The 22,041-nt window shown below is 35.0% G+C and overlaps 2 protein-coding genes across 3 annotated transcripts; one reads left to right on the forward strand and one right to left on the reverse strand.

Moving 5' to 3' along the window:
- Window positions 1-7,423: 7,423 nt before the first annotated feature.
- LOC113498001 (armadillo repeat-containing protein 8-like) lies at window positions 7,424-20,594 on the reverse strand. Of its 2 annotated transcripts, XM_026877863.1 has the most exons (15): window positions 20,359-20,594; window positions 20,061-20,274; window positions 19,564-19,770; window positions 18,114-18,345; window positions 16,774-16,908; window positions 15,899-16,001; window positions 15,232-15,447; window positions 14,791-14,862; window positions 14,335-14,470; window positions 14,173-14,264; window positions 13,755-13,934; window positions 13,065-13,211; window positions 11,545-11,632; window positions 10,836-11,005; window positions 7,424-10,294 (listed from the first exon to the last, which is right to left on the reverse strand). In XM_026877863.1, the coding sequence occupies exons 1-15, from the start codon at window positions 20,380-20,382 to the stop codon at window positions 10,268-10,270; spliced, it is 2,043 nt and encodes a 680-aa protein (XP_026733664.1). In that variant the 5' UTR covers window positions 20,383-20,594; the 3' UTR covers window positions 7,424-10,267. The 2 variants fall into 2 exon arrangements, with proteins under 2 accessions (XP_026733664.1, XP_026733665.1); XM_026877864.1 differs by lacking the exon at window positions 11,545-11,632 and having other exon boundaries at window positions 20,359-20,593.
- An 81-nt stretch (window positions 20,595-20,675) lies between these two features.
- LOC113498004 (ankyrin repeat domain-containing protein 54-like) lies at window positions 20,676-22,025 on the forward strand. Its single transcript, XM_026877867.1, has one exon. The coding sequence runs from the start codon at window positions 20,870-20,872 to the stop codon at window positions 21,668-21,670; it is 801 nt and encodes a 266-aa protein (XP_026733668.1). The 5' UTR covers window positions 20,676-20,869; the 3' UTR covers window positions 21,671-22,025.
- Window positions 22,026-22,041: the final 16 nt, after the last annotated feature.

Consider the following 22,041-nt stretch of genomic DNA (forward strand, 5'->3'; position numbering starts at 1 on the left):
CAAAAAGACATTCCCTAGCAGAAATGTCCGAAGACAACAGTTTAAATAGTTCGAAGACAGGTGGCAGCACTAGCAGCCTACCAAATGTATCAACCGATGAAAACACTGTTCAAAATCTTCAAAGTCAAGTCGATTTACTCAGTTCCCGACTTAATTTAGCAAATGAAGAAATAGATAAATTAAAGCAAGAAAACACAAATCTAAAAGAAGATGTTGGTAAATTGAAAAATAAAAATATTGCCATCAAAGCGTCAAGTGAAGTTATTACTCCTATGAAATGCTCAAAACAACGGTCCACAATGCCTCATACCATGTCCCCTACAAAGAAACAGAAAAAACTATCTACTTCAGAAAGAAATGAAAATGTATCCAGTGAATATATATTAAACCTTCAACGAAACATTTCTGACCTCCAGCAACAACTACAACAAGCCAAGAATCAGATAACTGAGCTCAACATGGAAATTGCGAAATTACAACAGTCATTCCAAAGGAAAGAAATAGACCAGGAACTTGTTACAGGCAGAAGCATAACCCGAGATACATCAAACAAGCAAAGAAAGCTATGTATCCTAACTAATACCGACTCATGTGGTTCATTGCAGATAGTAGAAGATACATTCAGCTGCGATTTTGAATATATTCGGTATATGCGACCCAATTGTGATATTAAGCACTTACTTGAGAACATTGATGGCAAACTGGTAGATTACAATAAGAGTGATTACTGTATTATAATGTTAGGGAAAAAAGACTTAGAACTATCAGGTGATTATACAAAAATTATAAACACATTAAAAGAAAGTCTAGAACAAGTTAATCATACTAACATAATAATATGTACTCCCACATACGTATGTGGTGCTCCTATATATAACTATAAGGTTGAAATATTTAATCAACTATTACAATTAGAACTTAAGAACTGTACATATGCATATTTCTTTGATACAAATGTTCCTGTCTCTCTTGACATGTTTTCATACAATACTGGCAAACTTAATAAAAGAGGGTTTCTATGTTTGTATAAAAGTTTAAAACAGTATATTAATTTTTATGATTATAAATCGCCCTTTACACCCAAGAAAAGCACAATGGTATGTACAGATACCCAGAATGGGTACCCTCATTCTACTTCTTGTAACAAAATGAATGACATGTTTTTTCTCGAATAAATATTTAAATATATTACACCAAAATATTGCTGGATTATTAAAAAAGTCAGATGTTTTAGCTGTTTGTTTAGACGATCTCTTTGAAAAACAAATAAATGTAGACATTATATGTATAACCGAACATTTTGTAATGAAAGGCTACGAAAATCAGTTAAATGTACCAAACTACTGTCTAGCGGCATGTTATAGCAGAAAGGAAAAAAAAAGAGGCGGAGCCTGTATCCTTGTAAAAAACGGACATCGATTTAAGGAATTGCCAAAAATTGCTAATATATCTTCACCAGGAGTTTTTGAATGCTGCGGAATCGAACTAATTGATTATAAGATTATAGTAATATGTATCTATAGAGTACCAAATATCAATAATTTAAATGACTGTCTGGCAAAACTTGAGTTTATCCTAAAAGATGTATCCAATGCACGTCAAAAGAAAATTGTAATTGCTGGAGATTTTAATATTGATATGCTTAAATCAACTAGACAATCTATATCATTTGAGTGCCTACTACTAAATTTTAATTTTAAACTAGCATTGAAACAACCGACTCGTTTGTCTAGCCTGACATGCATCGACAATTTTGCGCATAATTATAAGAAAGCATGTAGGGCCAACGTACTAGATTTTGCGATGTCAGACCACACCGCACAGCTGCTTCAATGTCCAGTTCCTAAAGTATTTACTAATAAGTTCTGGTACTCGACCAGAAGAGACTATGCCAATGAAAACATAATTAAGTTCAAGGATTGTATGAATAGTTTAACCTTTTCGGAGATCTATGAAACCCATGATCCAAATATAGCTTATAACAAATTTATAGATACTTTTAAGATGTTTTATGATTTATGTTTTCCTTTTTACACAATTAAAATAAATATTATTAAAAAACCTAAATGGCTGTCCAGAGGAGTAAAATTATGTAGTAAAAAGAAAAGATTACTTCTATGGCAACTAAGATTAAATCCTAACCAAGTCAACAAAGTAACCTTTAGTAATTACTCCAAATTATACAAAAAAATTATAAAACTAACTCAAAAGTCACAAAACAATTATAACATTAAACAATCTAAAAATAAGTCAAAAACAACATGGCAAATAATTAATCAAACAAAATTAAACATTCCTAAAAACCCGATCAATAACATTAACCTGGGGAGCTTTAAGATTTCAGATCCTTTAGATATATGTAATGCTTTTAACAATCACTTTGTTGACAAAATACAGCCGAAAATCGACGTCGGAAGCAATCCTAAGCCTCATAGAATAAGCACACAACCAAATTCAATATTTTTAGCACCTAGTGAACCGTATAATATATTTAAAATAATAATGTCCCTTAAAAACACTAATAGCGTAGGGTACGATGGTATTTCTACAAAGGTTCTTAAGTCAGTTGCAAATGATATATGCTTACATCTTAGCTACATTTTAAACCTTTGCATAAGTGCTGGCATCTATCCAGATGCGTTGAAAACTTCAATAATAAAACCATTATTTAAAAAAGAGAACAGGGAGATCGTGGATTTCTATAGACCCATAGCTCTCATACCAATCATCTCTAAAATATTTGAAAAATACATGTATACAGAAATATATAAATACTTAGAAAAAAATAATATATTGTGTGAGGAACAGAAGGGATTTAGACAGTGTAGAACAATTAATATGGCAATATATGATTTTTTAAATAATGTAATAGAAAAAGTCGATAAACGTACACCCATCTGCGCCATATTCTGTGATATGACGCAGGCCTTCGATTATGTACACTATAAATCCCTATTAAATAAACTTGATGCATACGGTATCCGAGGCAATATCCAAAAATTAATTGAATCTTATCTATGCAACAGAAAACAGATAACTGTGATTAATAGACTCAATGAAGTCAATAAACACGAAGAGATTTATGAATCATCGGTACGTGAGGTTAAATTTGGAGTACCGCAGGGTAGCGTACTGGGCCCTTTACTGTTTATACTTTATATTAATGACCTGCCGAAATTCGTAGACCAACCCTTAACATTGTTTGCCGATGATAGCACCATATCAGTCCCTTGTAAAAATAAAGATACATACGAAAATGATATAAATACATCTCTCAATTCAATGATAACATGGCTAGATCAAAATAACTTAAAAATAAACCTCAGCAAAACAAAAATAATACATTTCAGTCAACGCACACTTGGTGATAGTAACCTAAACATCCATTACGATAAAAACATTATTAATGAAGTCAATAGCACAAAATTTTTAGGGCTGGAAATAGACAAAAGATTAAATTGGAAATCCCAAATTGAAATGTTATGTAAAAAGTTAAGCAAATCCGCATATGCCTTACACACACTTGCACCAGTAGTTGCCACTGAAGCACTTCTAACAGCCTATTATGGCATAGTCGAATCCCACCTACGATACGGCGTTATATTTTGGGGTAACTCGACCGAAAAGGAGACAGCATTTAAGGCCCAGAAAAGATGTCTTCGGTCTATGTTTAATGTAAAATCAACTGATAGCTGTCAACCTTATTTCAGAAAATATAAAATCTTAACATTACCTTGTATATATATCTTAGAAATAGCAGTATTTGTCAAATCAAATCCCCAAAAGTTCACACGAATAAATGACGTAGTACCTCGGAATAGACGTGATAACAGTAGGTTATGTCTTCGCAGTGCCAATACTACACTAATGCGCAAAAGTGTCTGTTGCATGGCACCGGAAATATACAATAAATTACCAAAAACTTTAAAGGATTTGAATATGGTTCTCTTTAAAAAGAAATTGCGAAACTTTTTAGTAGATAAAGCTTTTTACAGTGTCTCTGATTATTTACTGGAAAAGCATATCTGTGTTAATTAGGTAAGATGCAGTTACATAAGGCACGAATAATTTTGTTGATTATCTTTAAGTTTAAAATATTTAACTATACTGTTAATTTGTAATAAGATGTATGGTATGTTTAGAATATTTTAATTGTATACATTTGCATGCCTACTGGCAAAATATGGCTGAACGAATGTTACTTTTATGTCACCACTAATGAAATACCCATATTTGCAAATAAATATCTTTTATCTTTTATCTTTTATCTTTTATCTTTATGAAGAAGACTGTTTGGATATGAAAAAAATTATCGAAGAAAACCAGACTTATCGCAGAATGGAAGGACCAATTCTAATTTTCAAAGTAGATTCTTATATTGTTGAATAAAATCATCTTAATATTGTCTAAAATTATTACTCCAGAAATCATTTCGTTGCATGTTACATGTCCTTTGATAGCCTCGTATATATATCCAACATATTCAGGATAAACTACATTTCGTACGGCAGTCTGTGAAGCTATGCATCATGTTGTCAAAGGCAAAGGAACTCACATTTCCGTTAGATTCACTTCTCTGCAACGACGTTAAATTTGCTTTTATATGATTTTCATTACATACATCTAGTTTCAACAAAATTTATCCACAGCAATAATATAGTAATATAGAAGAGTCTCAGAGAGGATTTTCTGAAACCAAATATGTTTTTCTTTAAACGTCTCCCGCACTTAATTTCCCGAATTTAATTCTCATATCGCGAGGGTCCCTGAAAGATTCCACATGTACAAGACACCCAGACTCAAAACAAGCATTCAAGGATCACAAAAATGCTTGTACCTACTAGGAGAGGTCGATCCTGTTTCACATCGCGCAAAGTTGGTTTGATGTGGAGACCATCTCTACGTTTTACCACTCGTGTTTACTTGCAGTCGAATATTATAATCGCGAAAGTTTTTATGTTTGGATGTATGGATATTTGTTACTCTTTCAAACGGGTCTGCGGGCAACAGCTACTACGAGAAACTCACGCGTCAATGATCATGAATCATCATATTCTATTATATAGGAATATAAAAAGTCTTTATCAATATCATGACATCGAGTTCCATTCAAAGTTCAACAGCTACTAAACGTGTAGGTAGGTAGATACACAGACAGACAGTTCCTTCTGCATTTATAATACTTAAGTAGTACAACTCCTCGTGTGATAACTCCTCCAAACGTTTGAAGTTTCTCCTAAACTTCGAAGCTATCTCCAGAATTTTCCTCTTCAAATACCAAGTTATTGAACTCGTTTAACAATCTAGTCTTACATAGTATTGAATTCAACAACGCTTACTCTATAAACTTAGAACTTAGAAACTTGAACTATCAAATATAGATCGCTCGTCGTTTGTTTCAAACTATGAGCATAAGGAGATAAATGATTGATGGCTGTTCGTATTAATACTTTTAGTTTGCTCTTGGTATGTTCGGTGTGGAATAATAATGTAACGAAACATTGCACTGCTCTAGTCCTATTAAACAAATCGGACCAGTTCTTCCTGAGATGAGCGCGAACAAGCAAACGAAGAAATAGACTCTATAGCTTTATGATATGAGTATGAGGTATATATGTATAGAATCATGATATTTTTGACCGTTTCAAGAAAAAAAAGTTCTAAGATACAAGCTTAAGCTCATCTCTTGATCGGCCTATGAAGCTATACTTCAAGTCTGTTAAACAAATTATCAGTTTAATAGGGTCAAGTGGGATCTGATGATGTAAAGGCCGCTTGTGTCTAACAAAACTGCGGACATAGCTAGTTTCTTCTTCCTATATTTATCGGAAGGTCAAGATAGTGCAGAGCTCTCGATATGCTGCATCGACTAGACAACAATCAGAAAACGTGTCTATTGTCTATTCTCTAGTCTTTGCCAAAAGTCTAAAGGTTAAGATGTTTGTCTAGAGGGCTTATAGTTAAGGTTAAGGACTATGCTTGAGATCGCGGCCTTGGGTCTGTGAAGATTTGGGCCTTATTTATAGATTACCTACCTACTTCTATTCAGAGCTTAGACCGAAAGGTACCGTTCTCCCTCTACAAAATTGACAAAGCTGCATGAAGACTCGATTAATATAATTAATAAGTTAAGGATTCAAAGTTAAAATACTTGTAGATGACTGTCTTGAATCCATTATTCCAGGGAAAACAATATTATACACGTATGCAGTGTAACTTCCAACCTAAGATAATAAAAAATAAACCTTTGTTTGCAATAACAATTGCTGGGTACGTATTATGCCAGACAGATTAGGAATAGACGACTTATTAACACACCGAGGAATATCAGACTACGAAAGCCCCTTTCAATTAAAACCTTCAACCCGTAAACTTAGATAAAACTCCAAGGCAGCCCTCAGAAAACTGAATTCAGTGAAATCTCTAATTAAACTTTTTGCGCGTTTCACTGACTTTCTAACGAACACCTCTCTATCCAGAAAACCAATTAATATGTTCCAGTTATACCTACAGCTGAACAAAACTGAAAAAGTAAAACTAACTTTTTCATTTCCATTAGTGAACAAAAGCAGCAAAACTTTAAGCCCGATACCAAGTTTTACTTTAAAAGTAATCAATAAAGTCTGTTTTACTGAATGGTATTGAATTTACAGATTTTTGTTGCAGCTATTGTCAAAACGAACAATTTTTTAAATCTTCTATTAGTTTTTTGCCTAGTCACTCAATCTGTCATAAACTTGTACTTTAGTAATAAGTTACATGTCTGTTAATTCTCATCTATCGAATGTACACCACGTAAATACCATATGAATGCATTAAACACTGTACAAATATTACCCAACTCATAAAGGCACATCGCAATCACAAACCCAATTACATAATTCCTGATTGTAAAGAAATATCTAATTCACATTCCAAGGAAACAGGGGTTGACGGGAAAATAAACAAAGTAACAAGCCGAGCGTATTTACGTGCGAGCATTAAATAAATAGAGTGGGGTAACCTGTGCGTGCACGGTAATTTACGTGGGTTCGGTCGAAATAGAAACTACGTGACGTTGGCCTCCTTGCAACGCTCAATTATCGAATGGCGGGAAAATGGAAACATGTTTTCTGTTTTCCCGCGTCTTTTAGTCTGTGGTCAGTCGATAAAGGATAATGCAAGTGTATGTTATTGTAGGGTGGGGGCTTTGTATAGTTAAGTGATGTTGTTTTGGAATAGGGGTTATCGTTGGTGTTTTAGTTACGTTTTAACAATATTTATAGGGTTTTAATGGATGTCTCTAACTTTCATCAAAGTAACCTGTATTTTAATATTTTTTAATTCTGAATGATTTTTCTGAAAATGGATAGGTACTCTGCCGATGGCCTTTTTGTATAGGTGAGTGCGTAAAGCACTTTTAGAGTAAATAAAACAACAATAGTAGTTTTTGCATTATCTTCATATTAACATGAAAAACGTAACTTGTCATAAATAATATTATATTACATTTCAGGACTCGCGATGTCAAAATATTAGCGAAAATAAAAATAATCTTAGTTAGAGAACAATAAACAGAACTATACAGGGAAATGAGAAAGGGTGGGTAAGCGAATTATTCATTGAAATAATAGATATACTCGTCACAGAATCAGCCTAATCTATCAGTCATTTGAACATAATTTGCTTGAAAAACAAAACGTCAAAATGAAAATTAACATTTCACACTTGTTTGCTTCCATGCTAATAAATAAATCGCATTCAACAATATATGTCGTAACAATAATTAGTACACATCATTTTGATTTACAAGAAATGTAACATCAATTTCAATAATAAAACATATGATCAACAAAGCCTAACGAGGATCGATGATTGATCCTTAGTCTTGTCTTTCATCGAACACATTTACCTTAACAATTACAATTTAAAATTCATATAACTTTTGTATATGAAACTTGGTCTACGTAAAACAGTTATCATATATAAGATCATTCTCATTAAGACGAGGCGAGAATTATCGCGCGAGATGTTGCCGACATATCCCTTTTGATACAAGGACCTTTCGACACTTCATCGTTATTATTGCAGTTGTGGAAGTGTGATAACATACATACAAAGCGTATAGCGGCATCTTTCTCCTAGCAACAACCGCAATACTTCTCACCTCGTCTAAATAAACCTTCAGATAGAACAATCTTAGTAGAAGGTTAATATATCTCCATAGCTCATTAGCACACATTCCGATCAGCTATAAACAAGAGTTTACGCCACATTAAAACAACTCACAGCAAACAACCAAGTGTGAAAACAACTTTGTAAACATTGAAGAAGCAATTACATACTCCAAATTATACCAATACAAGTACCAAAATAATACATCCAATTATAATTTATAACACCGACGAAAAAAATAAAAAATATACATAATCAAATGAGCAAAAATGTTCCTTAAGCTACTTTAAATAGCTCCGTCAACTTAATTTTCTAATTTCCAGTAAGCATTAGGGATTTCTAAATTTTCGATTTCCGATTTCAAATCATAACTATACTATTTACCCGTGTCTAAAACTTACGCAGAGCGTAAATGAATTATGCAAATTAAGTAGTACAGTTATCAATATAGATAGCATATAAATTTATCAGAAACATCAATGTAACATTTTATTTATCAGTCTAACTGATACGTCACGGCTACGAAATTCACGGGGAACGGGAGGCCTACGGTTACGTCGGTTGTGGGAGCGTGACAGAGAACTACATGTAGAGCGCCATCCCTCTTCCACAACCACAATAATATTACCTCAAGACGTGTCGATAGGACCCAAGATCACTAAAATAATTCTTAACTAATCTATCCACGAACCCATTATACATTTAAGTCTCATTGCCTAGTTTTACAAAATATTTACAACTTATTATGACAATGGTAAATAATTATTATTATACAACAAAGCAGGTTACAATTTCGAGGGTACATCAAAAGCATGTATAAGGCCATTTAGATTTGATATATTTACCTACGTCATATAAAGTATAATTGCAAATCTCATAAGGTTATTAACCACCGATCCCCGCTCGTTTCGAAGCTCCACCAAATTATGTCAAAAAACGTTTAAATTGGAAGATACATACCCAGCGTTGGCAACAATTACATTAATTTAATAAAATATAGCTCACAAGCAATAACTGCGAAGGTATAGTCATATATTTAGTTTATCTACATACAATCATTGCGTTATCAAAAGCTACCGTTGTTATATCGGTTATGAGACTCATTCCTGACGAAAGTACGCTAAGTTACAATTTGTTTTACAAAATTATATTAGAATACGAAATATCGTGTCCGTACTTTCGTTTTAAATTCCTTCACGACAGTCCGACTGTGGATACATATAAGTTATTATTTATTTGACTAATATTCTAGCTAATGGCTGTTTTTAAATAAGGCGCAGCCAACTATATATTTTTTTAATTACACTGTACTAGTAAATATATTTTAAGCGTAAATATTATTTCGCTTTTAAATAAACAACAAATGATTTGATAATAAATTTGTAAAAGCCTATAAAATGGCAACAATGAAGGTAACTTTATTTTTATTGCGGCAACACTTAAGATTTTTCTACAGATACAATTATTTAAAGATCAAAACGATTCGTAAATACATCAAATTGTATTAAGCGATTTTTATTCAACATATTAATTTTATTATAACAAATACTCTATAAATTACATCTAGTCCAAAAAGTAAAAACCATGGTATCCACTGCCGGACGACAGATACCACTAAACATGATTTAAATATACATACGCATATAAAACGCCCGTAATATCAACAACTAACTAAATTACACTATTGTAGTTTAACTACATTTTGCTAATTTCACAAAAATATTCATTTTGCGAGGGGTTTAGCACCTCTGTCGTTGGAAACGCGTATCGATTTCTTTGGAGAGATACTCGTCAAAATGTTACAATCACACAATATACAATTACACGTGGTACATGAAATATACAGTTACAATTAATGAATGATGACGTCAACAGGATAAATTAAAAAATAAATAAATTCAATAACACTCCTCGTCGATATAACAATTTGTGAACTTAGAATGTATGTACAATTAAATACTTAGATCTACACGTAGTATGATAATATCAAGTTTTATGACTGGTTAACTCACTGTCGTCGTTCGACTGAATCACAAGCGTTACTATAGCTAAAAGTCACTTTCTTCTCATACGTTTGTGTCTGTGACCTTTCTTGTGATATTATGTGAACTCACTAAACTGAGCCAGAGCCGTCTTCACTCTGAAACAAAAGAAAACATTTTCGATAAAGAGCTTGTTTCAAATAGGTTATTTGACAAAAAAGACTGTTCAGTCCGTAGATTTCTAAAAAATATTGGATACAGTGTTTTAAAATCTCGCGTGACGTCACTTACCAGCACGCTTAATACCAGCAAGTGCAAGTTTTTAGCCCCCACTAACATACTTAAATGCTTTTTATTTTCCTTACTTTTTAATATTGTGATAAAATGTGAAATACGTATGCATTTTTTTTAGTAATCTGTCTGACGGACAAACGAAACGACAGACAAATATCCTATAGTTTGTGCGGTTGTGTATTAGCTAAGCACTGAGGAATGGCTGGCCGGACAACGTGTTGGAAATATTGTTTCTGGTTGGTAATCACAACATACTGGTTATTGAAAATATATAATATAAACATATTTATACATTTCTAAATAAAACTATTACGAATGATCTTTTATTTTAATTATGACTATCGTGAGAATATGTCTTTTAATTTGATGACGGTAATTTCCAAGCCAGGTCGGTAGTGTACTGACTTGTCGTGCAGATGCGCGGCGTCGTGCCTTGCGCGCAGCAGCTTGAGCGCGCGCAGCACGCCGAGGTCCGCGAGGCGCGCCTGGCGCGCGGCCGCGCCCGCCTCGCCGCGCCACACCAGGTTGCCCGCCACGAACAGCGCCGCCTCCTGCAGCTTGCTCTCCGGGTGCGCCTGCGCCCACAACACATCGTTACAACAACACAACATAACAAACGATAGTCACGTTACAATTGCACAAAACCAGATTTCAAGCCCATTTCTTTTTTTGGCAATCCTTTAAGAATAAATGATCGACACCCTTCGTTATACACAATCGAGATATTTTTACGCTCGCCATCTGCAATTACTTTTTAAAATCTAAATTTGTATGGCCGTTACTATTTTGTTGTTAATGAGCGCGCCGGTATTCTTAAAAGAAGAGCCGACAATCGCCAGACTTATCGTCAAAAAGTTTTTGTAGAAATTAGACAGTTTTGTCTATGAAACGGTTTGCTTTAAAATTGCGAGTCTTCATATACTTTGCAAAGCAATAATAATTTATCTTACAACGCTAAAGCTCGCCCTAAAACAAAACATTCACACAATCTTCATTCATCATTGTTTATTCACTCTCTATCAGCGAGCATTACCCTAAACATAATCTTTAAGTACTCTTATAAAGTTTCTTCACTCATTCGTTCATTCGTTCACCTCTGTTCATAGTCACATACCTTCCGCCGCCTCGTCAATCGCCCACTGAATCGCTCTCGACACGTACTCGGTGGATGTCGGCCCCCAGGACTGTTCGGATGCCTGGACCTAGGGCCAACATCCCATTATCATTGCAATCATTTTTGCATTAATGAATAATCATTCATTTCAACAAAAAGTGACATAGTATGTTTAATTAGTTGTATTACAACTGATGGGTAGGGTTGCGTTAAGGTGCAGGATTTACTGCTCAAACTAATAATGAATTGCCCTTATTTACCATTCACTCATTCATTTTTGTTATGTATTATATGATTTATCATTCACTAAATCATCTTTTTTACATATTGTATCAAGATAACACGGACTAATTTTGCTTGGCACGATTTTATCGCCATTAGCCACACTCCGTGCTACATCCAATCACTAATTAGCAATCTACTACAGCAATGCACGACGGTACATAACAGACAATACGAATACACAAAGCGACACAACATCATCATCACACACTCATACTATCTACGATTTTTTGTAAGCATTAGGAATACAAGCTACCTACAATGTGATTTGATATTGAATTTTATTATGACTGTATAATGCAATATTTTTGTTCAAAATACATAATTGTTCTTACTTCCAAATAATAAAACACAGAACACAACATTCGCAATTATTGCATTATTTTATTCATTACAGAAGTAACTTTTATTTATATATGAATTCTCATAATCTCATCTCATAATCACACCTTTTATTCATTCCAAAATATTTTTTCAGTTACTTGGGTTGATTTCGCTTCTTTTTTCCTAGCGACAGCCAAGTGAACAATTTTGATAAATAACAGCTGTTTAAAAAAAAAACGACTCTCTCAGTAAGTAATTTAATCTCTGTGGTGCGGAGAGCTTACAAACGTACAAATTATATACACAAAGACACCCAGACTCAGAACAAGCATTCGTGGATAACATAAAAATTCTTGTCGTATGCGGAGATCGAACCCGTGACACGACTCGAAAAGTGGGTTTGAAGTGGTGACCTCAACCACTCGGCTAGACGGCCCTTCAAAAAGTAAAAAACTATTTTCCATCAATCAGATATTAATTAATATTAGACTCCGACTTTATCTTTACTATAATATAGTGTCATAATAATTTTTGGGTGTCTTTGTGCATGTGAATTGTATGTTTGTGAATCCCGTGCGACACAAAGATTAAATTCTTGAATGCGGCAACCGTTTTAAAAGAAAGAATTATGTTTGCGGCACAAATACTACAGAAAAATAGGTATCCAATACTATGTAATAAATTCCCCGTCATCCTTCATATTCCAGGTAGTAAAGACTTCAAATGGCTTGTGTTTCTGCTATGAAATATTAGTTTTGCTGATAGATACTAAAATTTCTTAACTGCTTTCAGCCCTTTATGTAATTCTCCAAAGATCAGTAGCGCTCGACACTCCAGCATATTAAATTGGAAATAATTCTTGCAAAGCATTTAACACAAACTACACATTTATATATTTTAAATAAGTATCTTACCAGGTAATCAACTAGTTTCCTCAAGACATCTTCGTTGGCCATGATGAGATCCTTGGCCTTTTCGCCGTCCCCAATGTTGCCGAGTATGCAGAGCGCCTGTTCCTTCACCTCCGCTGGGTATGAACCTTCTAGTACCACTATGACAGCCTGGTGAGTGTTGAGAGAAGAATTTATTATAGAAATGTTGATATTTTTGGTAAGTAAATTTTAAGAATGGATGGAAAAATATCTAAATTAACAAAAATGTATCGATTTTACCGCATTAATAAGCCATGTAAAACCTGGCTTAGCATTCGCAAATGCATAATTCAAAACTCATAATACACATTTCGAATCCGAGAACTTAACCAAACAGTGGGGCAGCACCAGCTAATAAATCTCCTGCTTTGAAGTGCATAATGATTCCTTTAACCAATTATTACGAATTTATTTCCATCAAAGATTATGGATGTATTAGTATAATAGAAACCACACAACACATTTAACAAAAAACAGCTCCCGAATTAAGTAAATTAAACCTTATGTCGCGGAGGGAGTCACAAACATTCAAAGACAGTCTTTGTGCATGTGACTTGACTCAGGACAAGCATACGCGGATCACACAATTACTGCGGGGATCGAACCCGCGACATGTCGCGTTCAGAGGGTTTCTTCATGGCGACTGCAACCACTCGGCTATCAACCTCATACCTGCATAACTTGTGAAGAGTACTCGCTCATGATGGCGTCTATATGATGCCTTGTGGACAGGAGGTTCCGCAACAAGCCAAGCGTCTTCATGATGACTTGTGTGTCGCTGTCGCCGAGCAACCTGAACATCTGTTCGGTGCCTAGGCAGCATAGGATGCGCTGCTTCACTTTTTGTTCAGCCTGGGAACATTTTAATTCAACAATTAAACAATTAAAGTTCTATTTATTTTATTATTCATATAAATTTATATGGATAATATTCGGCCACAGGTTTTACAAGTCTAACTGAAACGATTAAAATTACATCTAGTACAATCTGTTTTGGTGTGTTCATATATTGTAGAAAAAGTGCTGTTAAATTAAAACCTGAATTTTGTCACCCTTAATTAAAACGATGGAATTATACTGATACTTATACCTGGAAAGCCATATTCATTAGCGCCCATATTCCGTTCAATCTCAAAGCAGCTTCGGGCCTCTTCGTCAAACTGCAAAGCATTTCAACTGCACCTGTAGAATATAGACCAATAAATTGCCAAATACGAGTATTGTAAATGCACCAATTTAGTTTGCAACAAACCTTGGTCCAACATTGGCTCTTTGGCTGGTGAGAACTCGAGTAGTAAATTGCAGAGCGTCGATGATCCGACTGTAAGAAGTTCTGTTCCGGGAGAGTCGTTTAGCAACTGCATGAGAGGCTTCCAAACTGCATGGTCCTGTAGAAATAATAATAGATATTATAAGACGGGGAATATACGTCCCACTGCTGGACTTCATAATTGCTGGGCACAGGCCGCTTCCCGTGTGGGTAAGGTTTTGGGCATTGATCAAACTCGCTCACAACGGACTGGAGTTTAAAGATAACTTTACCGCAAGGCCGCTAAGACAGTTATAACAATATTAATAAATACAATTCGAAGACATTCCGAAGTATATTGTGTCCAGAGTGGCAACCATCCCATAGAGAGGCGTCTCTTCTTCAGGGCTGCAATCATTACTTTAAAAATTAGTTGTAGTACCTAAGAAGATAATTTACCTGAAAAGTCGTTCGTAATTGCTGTACTGATCTTGACAGGGAGTGTAAGCACCTGACAGCCGCTAATCTTACCTGCAGAATAAAATTGCTTGTTAATATACGGTAGGTATATAATATTTGTGTGGCTTTTACTATCTTAAAGATGAATATTTTATATTACAAGATGACGGCACGCAAATAGATTTGGCACCGTGTACTACCGTCTATGTCCATACATAGACGGTTGCACACCGAATGAGTACAAAATTCAACAGCCATCTGTTGAATTTTGTACTCATTTGGTGTGCATTAAAAAATACTCTTTTTAAACTGTTAAACCCTACAAGATATGCAGATAAACATTACTTCATACAGTTCATACCCAATCAAAATCCTTAATAAACCAGTCAAAAAATGGTTTGTTTTACTATTATATAGGTATGTACACAGTTTATTTCTTACCGAAGCCTCAGGGTTGTTCATTCCATTGACCACATGCACCATAAGTCCGTGTGTCTCGATGATCCTCTTGCGAATATCTTCATCGTTGGCTCCGAGCGACGCGAAACATTTGAACGCGCCCTGCTTAGCGGCCGGCGACTGACAGTTGACGATATCCGCTAGTGACGTCATAAGGTGATTCGATATCGCTGCTAGCCTTTGGAGCGATGTGTCTACCTACAAATTGTAAAATTTTATATTTAGAAAACGTGATCTGTAACTTGTGTTATTCGCAAATTGAACTCAACTTTTGGTTCACATTACACCAGTAAATTCTTACTTTTTCCTAAAACTGTATGATTGATGTTCGAGGTGAGTCAGAGCAGACTATCAACCAATAAGAGCACCCAACGTCGTCGACGAGTAACAAAATTAATTAAAAGCTTAGTAAGATGGTACAAGAAACATCGCGCTTATTGCTATACATTGCCCGTGATGATACATCACATGTAATACCAGACCTGCGCGGCTCCGCAATGTATTGTACTCGCATGAAATTCCTCGCATCACCAAAATGAACCTCTAAACTTTGGTATTTAACCGACGATAGCATGATTGCAGTGTTGTTCTTGGACTACTGTATTCATGAATAACATGTTCCCTTACATGAGGCAACTGTAGAGCATACCTCTGCTAAGTAAGCTAAGGTCTCGGCGGCGGACGCGCGGATGTCTTCCGGCATCTCCTTGGTGCAGAGCCGGGCCAGGCACGGCAGCGCGCCGAACACCACTCTGCAACCAATACAGTATCGTCATGTATAAGCTGTCTCACTTCTTAATAGGGAATAGTTCGGATTTTGTATTTGTGGAAGTGATACAACACTTCATTTCGCGCCGTATGTAGCGGTGGTTGTATTAAAACAGTTGTCAAATCGTGCAGTGTATATTTTAAGGGACTCGTGTTTTTATAAAGAGTATAATATTATATTACATAAAATATTGGCGTGTTTTATAGATGCCATAATAAGCTACAAAAAAATAAAGGTTGAAAAGAAGATTAATACCAAATTAAATGTACGATGAATATGATCAGTTTACCCAGTTTATTAATTTCTTATCTAGAGTAAAACGGGTGTTACTAATACGTAATATAACTACTTATTATATGATCAAATGATAACATTTGACCTAAGCAATATTCTGAACTTCCTACAAACAGATTATTTACATAGTAAATAGATTTTATGTTCTTAAATCCTTTGTTTAGCTATGTTTTATGATAACAAAAACATGTTTACTGATCTGCATTTTACACGGTTCGGTAGCTGTTACGTGGTAAGTACAATGTACATTATAAAGATTAATTATATAGAAAATTATGAATTTTAGTTGATTATCTACGACTCAGCTATTCCCAGACTAAATTCTACAGTGCGGGAGACATTTTAAATATATTTTTACCTACTGATCGTTAGCGAGATTTTAACATCATTACTTTTGAATTTCATCTTTATTTATTTTTCTAGCTAATTGATTATTGAAATCAGTCGACATTTGCGCTTACCTGTTGTCATCAGCTGGTAGAGCACCCGCGCGGTGCATGAAGGTGAGACAGCGCGCGGCTCCCATGGCCACCGGCAGCGGCTTGTCGCGACAAACCAACGTCGTTAACAGCTCTGGTATTGTTTTGTCACCATGTCTATATACAAAGATACAATTTAACAATTAATATTAACATACATTTTTGACTGCCACTGAATAGTTGAATGGGCAAGTATCAAAAGATAAAGAAGATTTAATTAATCAGTAAATTTTTGTCCTTTTGCGAAACCGCAATTTTGAATATGTCATAAGTTGGTGAGGTGTAATATTCGCCCTTCCTACTAAAGAAAAATCTAATAATACAACAACTTTGATAGAGCTCTTATAAATTAGTTGTTTACATACGATATACTGATTCAATAGAGGTATCGAAGGTAATCCTCAGTTATCCAATTAGGTATCAGACCAGACTACCTAGAGTAGACGTATTATGTTAATATTATAGCTATCACTAGATTTTCCCACCACTATTTTATTTGATAGGATTGATATCTCTTCTAATGTTTTGTTAAAAGATGATATTTCCTGAACGATTTTGGCCACGACGGCTAGTGTCACAAGAGTGTCGCAGCTTCGCTGCACATATTATTGTGCACAAACGTGTGTGCCAACATAGGTACTCTCTCTATTCCATTACTCTCATAGCCCGATGTGAGACTGTGATATTTCATTCACCAGAGATGTAAATATAAACCCAAAAAAGGAAAAAATAAAATGAATTTATAGTATCGTCATCCCGACTATATTTGTTATTCAAATACCTTCCTTTACCTGACAGTCGTCAATGAACTTTGCCAAAGTCAAATGAATAACTGTTTTAAATCATACTGAAGTTTTTGAAATGCAAATTTAGGATAATGGAGTCACCTTGCTTTGCTTATCATCTGACTTCGTAAATAGAGTTTAACATAAATAGAAAATGGGGTCGAATCAAGATCTTAATAATATTTTGACTAGAAGTTTCAGGCTTATATACTGTGTTCTATTTTGATATTGAATCTCACATCAAATAATTCTGACATTTGTGATGACTAACTTATAGTGGTTTCTTAGGTTTAAACACTGAAATAAAACTACTTTTACGGGTACGAACGTTTCCACACCTTTGCAGGTATCATGGTCACGGGCAGGCTGCCCGGGAACTAAAATTTAAAATGAAACCGCGATAAAACCCGTAAAAGTAGTTTTATTTCAATGTCTAACTTATTTCAAATTTTACCTAACTTTATTTTACGCCAATTCATAAAACACTGATAAAAAACCACAGCCATTTACTGGACTATTAATTTAACATCTACATACCTAGTAGTCAAAGCAACTTGCGAGACGTTGGCATTCTCGAAGCACATCGCAGCCAGAAGGTCGAGCGCGGGCAGGGCGGTGGCGGCGGCGGGCGTGGCGGCCAGCAGCGCGGCGGCCGCGCCGCACGCGTTGGCCGCGCACAGCGCCTCCTGCTCGCCCGCGCCGCAACACCAGATGGACAGGATGCGGACCACACACGCGCGCGCTGTCGGGGAGCCTTCGCGGGCTATCTCTGATAAAGAAATGTAATTGTCAGTCTTAGAAAAGTAAGTGTGTATGTTTGTTACCTCCTCAAACTAAAAGTATTGAATCAATTTTGATGAATTTGGTGTGGAGGTGGCTAGCACCTTGGATTATCACATACTTTTATACGACTTAGTTAATGCAGGGTAACGTTTTCGCGTTTTTTGTATTGTTATAAAAGTTAGTGCGGTCAGAAACAGAAGTTGGTAGATGCACATTTATCAACACAACTTAGCAAAAAGAAATTGCCAATTTCTGTCAATATTTTAGCATCTAGTTATGTGTCATAGACTTGCACAGACCCACATAGTGTTTATGTTCCATATTACATATTCCATGGACTATCACTTCATTCACTACATTTACAATTACAACAATGCTTGCATGTATTACATGATCAAACAATAAACATCATGGTCTTGTAACTAGTTCATATAACATGCATATGACTAACAGCTTCATGTTTATGTAACAATTAGTAACAAATTGCACTTACATAATATGTACATTATTTACACATGTAAGTAGCTGGGTGATTTATGAGAGTAAGCTGTTTATGTATTTTATTATTTTACAGAAATGGCAAATAAAATACAAAATTGTAAAGTAAACTTTAAATGTTAAAATTCTTTGGTTTCAAATTAGGCTTCTTTTGCTCTTTTCATTTTAGGTCTTGGAATCCTCATGGACACCCACCTACCTACTTGGGAGAAGAAGCAGGTAGTGTAAATCCCCATACAAATAAACCTTCATTTAGGTGCAACAATGCATAGCAATTCATCATGCACCTTAAAGATTGCCTAATACTTCGTTTTTTTCTTTACTTCTATGCTTTTAAACTAGCCTACTATTTAACAACCTTCTTTTAGTAGTTGTTGGTGAGGTAATCAATTGCAACATAGCACCATCAGATGACCTCTATGGTACTTAAGTAAAACTTTCACTCTTTTGTCTATTCTAAATACATTCTACAACTTCTGATATTTTGTCCTTGATTTTGGGTTAGGAGATGAACATAAAAAAACTCCTTAAATTAAAACAATTTTATGATAATTTAAATTATAGCTTTTACATAATGGTAATAAAGGATCTAGTATTTGATTATGTGACTATTTTAATGAGTATTTTATTTAATCCTACACCTTATTATGTAAAAGCAAGCACTTGAATCAAAATAAAATAAATTAAATAATTAGCTCCAACTTACGTGTGAGCCTTGTGAGTAGCCTCATATCAGCAGGTAGGGACGCAATGGGTGCTGGTGGATGCATGAACACACTCCGTAATGCACATAGTCCAGCTTCTGTCAACTTTGTGCCAATAGGTGCTGTCTTGAGGAGCTCAACTAGTGCCGTAGCTGTACCCTGCTCTACTAACGAGCTAACATTCTCTGCTGTGCCTTTTGCTAGTGACCCTGAATAAAATATAATAGAAAATTATTTGATCAACTATTTTGGTTAGATAATAAATGTTTTAAAACTTGAGATAATTAAGTTAGAAAAGTAATAATTTTATTATATTGAGTTATAATGATAATTAATATTAATTAAGTATAACAAACAATTTATTGACAACTGTTACAAGGGCACCTGTTAGTTAGGTCATAGTACTCATGGTACTGAGACCAATGTTTGCCTCTACCTTCAAGCATACTTAATAAAATACGTAATTATTTAAACAAACAATGCGTGTTGTTGACTTTACCTATTGTGATTGTGGCTTCTAATCTTATGTTAGGGTCAAGAGATTCGTCCGACATCAGTTGCAGAAGTCTCGGCACTACTCCTTGCTGTATTACTGAACTCTTCTGTCTGTTGCTGCCTATTACTGAGTTCTTTAACGTCACTAAGGCCTCCACGACTTTCGCTGCATCAGGAGAATACAGCTCGTCGATATACGAACGTGAACTTTCAATATCCTATCGGCAAAACGTTATAGGTTAAGAACATCAACACATATCAAAAGTTAGCTTAAAATTATAATATATGCTACGTTAACTTACCATGAATACTGTTAATTGTTGCATGTTTTTGTCTATATTTTACGCAGTATTGTTGGTAAAAATAACGTTCGAAATTTCTTCCGAGGCCGAATACGCTGTCAACTCGCCACCTGTCATTGAAGGATGCGTTCCTTTCACGATTAGAAACTAATGTGAAGTATCAAACAACCCATATACAAAGTATCAATTTTAAAAAAACATTGTACATACGCGATATACGGTAGAATTTATTACTACTTTTGGTCGAAAGACGAATAAACGTAATTGATATTTGTCTATGGACTTCATCAGTGATACAGTGCTACAAGAGTAAAAAATAACAGGTGAAACTTTGTGAAGGAAATAATGACAGCTCGTCGCCAAGTATAAACAAGGCTAGTAGTTTACCTAGTTATTTTACATTTTACACACTTTTTCTTTTATGCAAGTGTTTCTGTTCTACGCAAATAATAATAAGCCTATTTGAAAGCCTCAGTTGCTATATTTACTTGTATTCTTGTGGTTTTATACAATGGCTGATTCTGGAGTAGACACTAGTAATGAGAGCAGCGATAATCCAATATTTGATCATTCTCAATGTATCTTGGAATTTAGTCCACCTGCTATACCAATAAACCTAGCAGGGCAGCCAATGCCTGTTGAATTTTTATCCGAACCTCATGACCATGTTGGAAAAATCAAGTGCTCAACAAAGGCTAGACATTGTAGACTGAAATACAGGTATGGCGGTAGCATTTGCTCTTCACGAAACCACAAACTGCGGTTTGCTGCCTCCACAAATAACACTGAATTGGTTGAGAAACTGCTGCTATCAGGGGCTGACCCAAATTCTTCAGATGAACACAAAAGAAGTCCATTGCACCTAGCTGCTTGTCGCGGTTACGTAGATGTGGTTAAAATTCTTCTGAGGCACGGCGCGAACCCCAATATCAAGGATACTCTGGGTAATACACCACTACATCTGGCCGCTTGCACTAACCATATAAAAGTGGTCATAGAACTACTGGATGCGGGCACAGATGTGAGTTCTCACGACAAAAACGGCCGCAACCCTATACAGTTGGCACAGAGCAAATTGAAACTGATTCAAATGCGCCCAAGTGGAGTGGGACACTTTGAGGAGACAAGACAGCTCATAGGCGAGATATGTTTAGTTGTTGAAATGATGTTGAAGTACATGAAGATACAAAAAGCTGATGCAGGCGACTTAGAATCTGTCCGTTTGAGACTGGAGCAAGTGAGCACTAGAGAGCAGGTGGACTCCGAAGTACAGAACTTGCTTGACAGCCTAGATTCTCTCAAATTGAGATAATTATCATAATAGTTATACAAATGTTTATGAAGACTGTTTATTGATGCAACTGTCTAATGTTAAGAGCTCAGTAATGTTTAGATATTCTAGGCATCATTTTTGATAAATTAATAACATAATTATTTAATGATTTCTTTTAAGTTTTTTTGAATTGTATATGATTAATATTGAAGGCCATTTTTTCAAATTGCAACCTTTTAATAATGTAATCAAGAGTAATTTTATGATTTTGTAATGTGTGTTGGTCTTCTATATTATTAAATGTTACAATTAAGTAACTACTTGTGTCACAATAGATGTAAGTGTATTTAGTTTAACTATGAAATAAAGAGTATAATAAAGTTATTATATCTAATACCTTGTTTTTATTC

The sequence above is a fragment of the Trichoplusia ni genome, chromosome 10, assembly GCF_003590095.1.
Source record: "Trichoplusia ni isolate ovarian cell line Hi5 chromosome 10, tn1, whole genome shotgun sequence".
NCBI lineage: Eukaryota > Metazoa > Arthropoda > Insecta > Lepidoptera > Noctuidae > Trichoplusia > Trichoplusia ni.

What these genes read in the sequence shown, in the direction of transcription:
- LOC113498001 (XM_026877863.1), bottom strand. Translation starts at nt 20,382, where the DNA reads ATGCAACAATTAACAGTATTCATG. An exon ending in CCTTAGCTTACTTAGCAGAG is followed by an intron (nt 15,448 to 15,898) that starts GTATGCTCTACA and finishes TACAATTTGTAG; the next exon opens with GTAGACACATCGCTCCAAAG. An exon ending in TAATGAATATGGCTTTCCAG is followed by an intron (nt 13,935 to 14,172) that starts GTATAAGTATCA and finishes AAATGTTCCCAG; the next exon opens with GCTGAACAAAAAGTGAAGCA.
- LOC113498004 (XM_026877867.1), top strand. Translation starts at nt 20,870, where the DNA reads ATGGCTGATTCTGGAGTAGACACTAGTAATGAGAGCAGCGATAATCCA.